This window comes from Polyodon spathula, chromosome 12 (genome assembly GCF_017654505.1).
Source record: "Polyodon spathula isolate WHYD16114869_AA chromosome 12, ASM1765450v1, whole genome shotgun sequence".
Lineage (NCBI taxonomy): Eukaryota > Metazoa > Chordata > Actinopteri > Acipenseriformes > Polyodontidae > Polyodon > Polyodon spathula.
In genome coordinates this window covers 33,302,978-33,311,418 of record NC_054545.1, presented here as the reverse complement: position 1 = coordinate 33,311,418, position 8,441 = coordinate 33,302,978, and the positions used below count along the sequence as shown (strand labels likewise).

At 39.6% G+C, this 8,441-nt stretch overlaps 1 protein-coding gene across 1 annotated transcript; it reads right to left on the bottom strand.

Moving 5' to 3' along the window:
- Nucleotides 1-3,595: 3,595 nt before the first annotated feature.
- On the bottom strand, nt 3,596-5,402 carry LOC121324725 (cytochrome b-c1 complex subunit 8-like). The gene is made up of 3 exons (XM_041266864.1): nt 5,312-5,402; nt 4,408-4,581; nt 3,596-3,783 (listed from the first exon to the last, which is right to left on the bottom strand). The coding sequence occupies exons 2-3, from the start codon at nt 4,559-4,561 to the stop codon at nt 3,689-3,691; spliced, it is 249 nt and encodes an 82-aa protein (XP_041122798.1). The 5' UTR covers nt 4,562-4,581; nt 5,312-5,402; the 3' UTR covers nt 3,596-3,688.
- Between the last annotated feature and the right edge of the window lie 3,039 nt (nt 5,403-8,441).

The following is an 8,441-nucleotide window of genomic DNA, read 5'->3' as shown; positions in this document are numbered from 1 at the left end:
GTTTTGTTTATTAAAACTAAAAATGCATGGTTAGGCTTTGTTATTATTCAGTGTGTTTCACTTTCTTAACATGTGCTTGTACATTAAGTTGCTTTTGTTTTTCCTGGAGGATCATTTTCATATTTCTGTGTTTTTTGCTTGTACAGTTCTGGCATGAGACATGTTATTGCTTGGTTTTAAAAAGACAAAATAATGTCGCTGGAATGTCAAAAGGTTTAGCTTTCCCCAAAATAACTAATATTGATATATGTCTCTCTTTTACTGACCATTAAATCCTGGCATAACATAACTCCTTGAAAAGTTTAATTACGTATGTATTCTTATTACATCATAATAAGGAACTGAAGCATAGTTCCAGTGGCAGTCTGCCATTCTAACTCCGGTCAGGCCTTAATCATATTTATTTTACATTTATATTGCTTTTATTAATCTGACTGTAATGCACCAGAATTGGAATTCTCCCAGGTTTAATGGATTTTGCTACATGGAATTAACATTGATGTACTGGTTTAGTATTCCAGAATATTTTGGATATGTCAACAGTGCAAAGTAGCAAATATGTGACAGAATCAAGGAGATTCTTGCTTTCTCCCCAAACATGCACCTTTTTGCCACTTTCCCTGGTATAACACATACACTGGTATAACAACACAGCCCTAGTCATCTGAAAACTTAGTTACAAGAATGTTTCTTGTAATGTGATTTGAATATTTCTTCCAATTATAGTATACCATCCTATACCAGTGCGGGAAATGTCTTTAGGGATATATGTATGTAATGCTATACAAAATCACTTTACAGTGAAATGCATCGATCAATACAAGTAAACTGGCATTTCTAATTCAATAAGTAAATTGCACAATGTTTATCTGTTGCATTGTGCAATCAAATGCTGAGAGTGGTCAAAGGGATTATACTAAAGACATTCTTACAAAAAAATTAGATCCAACATTTTGTGGGATATTTATGTACATCCTTAAATAAAACTTATTTACACAACAGCTGCAGTAGTAGTTGCATTTTACAATTCTCCAAAATTTGCATACATTGACTAGATTATGTACCTTATTTTTATTTATTTTTTTAATTATAAGTTTGTTCATATTATGTAGTTTGAAGTCCCCCAGAGTATAAATGGTTTATTAAACATTATTTGATCCTTTTTATTTTATAGTAGACTTTATATGTGATTTAAAGTATTTATTTTATCCCTCACACCTTTTTGTTGTTATTTATAATGAGTCATTAGTTTTAGATGACCTTATTGTATCATGCACATTTATAAAGTAGTTGACACAGATTTTGTTTTGTTTACATGCTAATTTAAAAGCCAGGGTAAACACATTTGTTCCAACTTTCCCTGGCTGTTTAACTTAGTTTTATGTCTTTTCAATAATTTCACCTCGTCATATCTGTTGAGAATAACACATTGTAAATCAAAATACTTTTAAAATTTTTTTTAATAGAATCCATGTGTTTTGTTGAGTCATATACAAAATGCAGCAGCATTTAACAACTTTTGTAACTAGTTTTTTTTGACCTTGTATCCCAGTTCTGTCATGTCTGCATTGAAGGAAAGTGAAAAGGTGCATATAATTCCTATTTGAGAGGTATTTACAGGTTTGAAACTGCATTTAATGGATGCTTTGATATAACGGTGGCACATGATCAGAAAAGTTGGCAAAATGTAATAGATTTTATATCCAACTACCATGATTTCAGGTCTTGTGTTAAATTTGTGATATAAATAAATAAAAACAAAGATAGTTTTATAGCTTTATTTCATAGTGGTTAGCTCAATTGTCTTGAGCCACCAACAGCATCAGTTTTATAAAATTGGACTGTTTAAAGAGAATTTTTTTTAAAAAAACATATGGATGCAATAGGATTCATCAAAGGTTCATATTCAATAACTCTATATTGAAGATTTGTAATTAAAAAAATGAAGTTGTTTTATTGTTAAGAGTATTATATAACTGTCTGTCCTGTATATTCTTTGTATTTTTGTTGTATTTAAATTATAGTAACATTTTAGAATATCTATCTTTTGTTTGTGTATTTTTAATAAAAATAAAATAGCACAAGTAAAATATTTGGTAAAAGTTATCACATTGTAATATGTAAAAAAATCAGCTTTATATTAACTGCCATACAAAATGTTTTGTATAATGCAGAACTGTAACTTCATGTAAGTTCAATAACTGAAGTAGATTTTCTGTATTAATAAACTTTATAATTTTTAGGTTATCCTTATTCTTGTGTGTTCCGTTTGATGTAAAATATACCAGTTACACTGTTTACAGACATCTGAGAACCCCTTATGCAAATTTGATCGAGAAATACTTGTACAATTACTATAAACAAGGAAAAGTTGTTTTCAATCTGTAAGTAAAGTAACTGTTAATACGCAAATCGAGAGCACTTTGAAGCCAGGTACTATATGGTTTTCCTAACCTGTGTACAACAGTAACATTCTAAATATCCTGTTGGTAAAAATTTATGTTTCTGTATAACTGTCCAATACCAAAAGCATTAATTAAGTAGTTTAATGTTCAATTCAGTTTATGGCATTTTTGGTTTTTATTGTGTTAGCTATATCTTGAACAGGATGCTCTAATTTCAGTAACAACTCTCCATGGGGATAAAAATCCCAATACTCAATTTGATTAAATGCCAACATGTACACAGTTTAAATTTTGACTATGCCATAAAATATTTAGCTTGTGTTAAAAAAAATAAATCAATGCCAATATAAATAACTCCTCGTTGCCAGCTGTTGTCAAGGGTCCTGTTTTAGACTGTTCTGTTGGCATGACAGTGAAGCTGTACAAGAAGCCTAAAAATGTAATTCTGATTAAAAAAACCGACATGTATACAAAAGCACTTCTGTGGTCATTTTTTTAACACATTGATATTTAGGGCAAGTCAAGTTAACAAACATTTGAGCATGTGCCTTCATCATACACAGGATTTATATTATTTTTGATTGAGCATTATGAAGTTATGGGTGTATTCTACTTTCAATATAATATCCAAACCCAATATTGGGTTTTGCAAATCTACCATTTCTAAACATTTGATTCATCAATATGGGATTTTAGATGATTTCTTTTACATGAATTTAATACATACTACTCCATGATATGTCTTATAAAGGCTAATTATTATTAGATATGTATATATGTCTTAAATATGTTGTACAAACTACAACTTACTGAATACATATGAATTTATTAAATAAAACCTTTATGGTGTTACTAGTTAAGCTCTGCAGGTGTTTTCACTGGATTAAGACCATATCAGTTAAATGGCTTTTTCCCCCCCTTTTAAACAGATGCTTGGTTGGCCTCTAGTGGCAGTAAGAAATAACTGCTTTAGACCAATTTCAAACTGGGGACAAAGCATTGGTGCATCCCATACGATCAGAAAGCCTGTACCTTGGGTCAGTTTGTACAGTAAATATCGTGTCAATGTGTGCCACTATCTAGATACGTTAACTCAAGAAGGCAGCTTATTACATTTAACAGATCCATTGATGAATTCCATCAGTTAACGTGACAGTTTGCCAGACAAAACCTGCAAAATACTTGTCAAATAGTTAATAAATATGGTCTTTTATTTGCATGAGGTACAGGTCAAAAACAAGAAACAGTACAATTGAGCTCAAGTGTGTGAAGACAATGGTTTTTTATACATCATTTTCATAGTCTGCTGCAACCTTCCTCTTGCCTTGCTGGTGCACATGGTTTCCCCAGGTGTAGGTTACATACGTCACAATAAACGCTTTAAAAACAAGAAATATTTAATCAAAAAAAGCAATTCAAAACTCAATCCCAATTCAAATGATCTATCCTAATGTTCTATATTGTAGAATACTGTATTTGAGTTACTAGGCAACTGGCACCTCAGGTTACATTCCTGAGTGAAGACTAAGTGGCGACCTAATTCAAGCATTCAAAATTCTAAAAGGTATTGACAGTGTCGACCCAAGGGACTTTTTCAGCCTGAAAAAAGAAACAAGGACCAGGGGTCACAAATGGAGTTTAGAAAAAGGGGTATTCAGAACAGAAAATAGGAGACACTTTTTTACACAGAGAATTGTGAGGGTCTGGAATCAACTCCCCAGTAATGTTGTTGAAGCTGACACCCTGGGATCCTTCAAGAAGCTGCTTGATGAGATTTTGGGATCAATAAGCTACTAACAACCAAACGAGCAAGATGGGCCGAATGGCCTCCTCTCGTTTGTAAACTTTCTTATGTTCTTATGACTGTTACAGGCCTTTGTACAATTTTAGATGAATATTGATTATTAATAATCCAAAGCTATTCTACTACTAAAGACTTATGTTGCGTGGTTATTAGCGTCCACGCCACTGAAAATGGTCTTGTAGAGCGTGAGATACTTACGAGGTGCCACTTTAAAGACTTGAGAACTGAACCGTCTCCACACGTTTGGGATGCCTTTTGAGAAGTAGTTTGCGAACGCCTTCTGCTCAAAGGGGGACAGGCTATAGGTGATGATGTGCCTGACCTTGGCCAAGTCTCCAAAGTGACGGCCCATTTTCTTTTTTTGGGAATGATCTGTAAACAAACAAACAAAAAACCCAGGAGAGTTACAATATTATTTAATTTCAGTCTAATGATCTGTATACAGTTCAGTATTACCATGTTAAGCAAAACAATAAATACAAAATAAGAATCTGATGGATAAAACAAATATACTACTTTGTAGCTTGGAACCTGATTTCAGGAGACTAGTTTTCAGGCTACTGCATGGCACACCTGGGGAAACTTGGGGTTTGAAACAGCAAATTTGCCTCAAACTAGGTCGGACCCAGATTTCAAACCACCGTTCCTGAAAATGTATATGTGTTTCCTCAGCTTTAGGTGCTGTACAGTTCTTAAGTATCAAATTCACTGCAATGATAAATGCTTAACTAACTTCCAAGAACAAACACACAGTACGGGGTATGATTTAAAAAAAATAATAAAAAGAAAATGTAAGCGGTTAACGACACCATTGAAAAGCACCTGCAATTATTTTCAGACTAACCTATCCAGCCAAGAAGGCGAGGGAGAAGCAGCGATAGCAAAAAGACCTTGGCTAATACGCTTTGACTTTCACCATAGACATTCAAAATATCTTACTAGTATAACGATACATGGCTGACGTTTAACATAACGCTTATAGTTTTCCACAAGTTATCATCTACGTCACATTATTCGGCAACATATTTCACAAAAAAAAAGAAAAACCCAAAACAACAATGACAGCTGTTAAAACACATAAAGCAGTTATAACACTACCTACCACCAAATCAGTGACTCTCTGAAATGGCGGCTGTACAGACACAGCCACACTTTCATAACAATCAGGAACTCTTCTGGCACAAGGGTCTAAACGTCATATCCTGTCAAGGTCATTTGTTAAAAAAAAAAAAAAAAAAATAATAATAATAATAAATAAAAAAATGGTTGACTTTATTTGTAACATTTATTCTTTCATATAACGGCTTTTTCACTACCTTCAATTTTTACACTGGAAAAAACAAACAAAAACAAAAACATTTGTTGTAGTGATAAGTGAAGTCGCATCCCCGCCATACACACGACTCTCAGGTTACGGTACACATGCACTGCAGTTGGCTCGAAAACGTTAGGTTATTACCATAACCCTGGTTCCTTGAAAAGAATGACAACCACTACCGAATTGGAAAAGCCTCTTGACCCGTCAATCACTGAGCATATTTATAAAAAGCTGCCCTATCAGGGCCCTGTTGTGAGAAGGAAGAGGGTCGTTCTCACAGCAGCATACCGCCATTTTCGAAATCGAAGGTCAGCTGGGGACACGACCTCGAAGGGTAATAGTTGTCATTCTTTTCAGGGAACCAGGGTTATGGTAATAACCTAACGTTCCGTTTCAAGTGGAATGACAACCATTACAGAATGGAAAGCTGTACCAAAGCTGTCGTGGCTCCAGATTACCGACAGTACAGCCTCACGGCGATAACTTCAGAGCCCTCATGACACCTAAGGGCATGCCGCCTGCAACACCCTAGAGCCCAGAGAGGGCCTCACATGGTTTGCAACATCAAGGCGGTAAAAACACACAAATGTCTGACTACCTTTCCATGTAGCTGCATTGCAAAGCTCATCCAAGGAGGCGCCATGAGAGAGAGTCCACAAAGTTGCTTGGACCCTGGTAGAATGGGCCGTAATGTCCCCCGGCATGGGGGAGTCCGTCTGTTCATACGCCAAGCGTGTGCCATCTGCCACCCAGTGCTTTAGATGTTTCTTCGACAGGGCTTGACCTCTAGAGCGGGAGAAAGAGCTGGTTGGACTGTCTCCAGGATGCTGTCCTATCCGGATAACAATGCATAGCCCGGCCCGGGCAAAGCGTGTGCTGTCTACGATCCTCCTCTGACTCATGCGGAGAAGGTCTGAGAGCTTACAAAACCACTGGTTGGTTAATATGGAATGAGGAGACCACCTTTGGCAAAAAGGCTGGGTTCGTTCTTAATGTTACCCGCTAGTCATTACCAGTGAAAGCCATACATGTGTCATCGTTGGACAGCTCATTGAACTCACTTACTCTTCTGGCAGTCGTAATAGCTAATAAAAATGCCACTTTGAGGGAAACAGGGTGCAGCTCTGCTGAGGCCATGAGCTCAAATGTGGGACCCGTAAAGACCGCCAGCACCAGCTCCAGATCCCACTTAGGGACCATACTTTTTGTCGGAGGACGTAGCCTCTGAGCGCCTTTAAGAAATTCCACTGCCAGGAAGTGTGCCCCAGGGGATAGAGAGTCAATTTTATCGTAGCACACCAATATTACTGCCAAGTAAACCTTCAGAGTGGATGCTTATTTTCCCGTATCAAACAGGTGCTGTAAGAAGGTTAGAATTGTCTCAATAGGGCAAGTCACAGGATCATGACCCTCAGCAATGCACCAGTCTTGGAAAAGCTTCCATTTGTATGAATACTGGGCTTTAGTGCTAGGCACCCTAGCAGACTATAGTGTCTCTACCACTGCATCTGGCAAACCTCGTCTGGATAGATGGCGCCATTCAACGGCCAGACCCAAAGTTGAAGTTGGGCTGGGTTCGGGTGCCATAATAACCCCTCCGCTTTGCTCAGGAGGTCCTTGCGGAACAGGAGCTGCCGCGGTTGGCCCAACAACATGTTGGAGAGGAGAGCAAACCAGGGGCACCTCGGCCATCTGGGTGCAACCAGCAAAACCTGGGCTCTCTCCACCCTGATCCTCTCTATTGTCAGGGATTAAAGCAGCAGCAGAGGGAACACATACAAGAGCTCCTGTGGCAGGGGTAAGCTAGCGGGTTTACTCCCAGGGGGCGCCTGTCTCTCTTCATAGAGAACCATAGGGGGCAATGAGTGGACCCGGCTGTGGCGAAGAGGTCGACTTGTACTGTACGAAACCTCTCCCAAATCTGTTTCACAACCTGAGGGTGCAGTCTTTACTCTGAGCTGTCTGGAGCTCCTCAGGACAGGAGGTCTGGTGCTCTGTTGTCCACACCGGGGAGGTGAACCGCCCTGATGGAATGCAAGTTTCTGTGGGTTAAAGACAGGAGTCTGCGCTGCGTGGTGAAGGCCCGGTGAGCGCAGGCCGCCTTGGTGGTTTATTTAGGCTACCACTGTCGTGTTATCCTTCCGGACCAGCACGTGTTTGTGTGCTAACTACTGGTGAAAATGAGATAACGCCAGGGCTACTGCTTGCAGTTCTTGTGAATTTATATGCACTTGCTGCCAATGTTCCTTCCACTGACCTCTTATTCCCCTCCCATTCCAGACCGCACCCCAGCCCAGGCTGGAGGTGTCCGTAATGACAACTTCCCTTCTGTGAGGGGAGCCGAGGGGAGATCCAAAGCGCAGATTGCCGGGGTGGAGCCACCACTCCAATGTCTTCTGGCATTTTCTGGACCCTCGCACCAGCCCGTATCGATCGCAGACCGGGTGCAACTTGCTTGGGAGCTTGGCTGCACACTGGTCAAAACCTGCTGAGGACCCTGCCGAGCGCACTGACATGGCGTGGGGGTGTCGGTGCCGCGCAATATGCTTCAGTGCTGAGCTGTCGATGCCAAGTAATCGGCGTCAGAGTCGAGGTGGACGCACCAATCGGTGTCGGTGCCGAATTGAGCGTGGACGGTGCCGGGCTGTTGTAATCAGTGCCAAGTCAATCTGCGTCGGGGTCGGCACCGAGGAAGAGTGCGGTCGATGCCAGGCTGTTATAGTCAAGTCAATCGGCGTCGAAGAGGAGCATGGTAAGTGCTAGGAGACCCCCGAGGCTGAGAAGGGCGCATAGGCCCGAGCTGGATGGTAGCTGGAGTCAAGTCCATCGGTGTAGGGGACGGCATTGCGGGCCCGAGGGGTCATCCTACAGCACCACAATGGCTCACTTGACTTAAAAAAACGGTACTTAAACT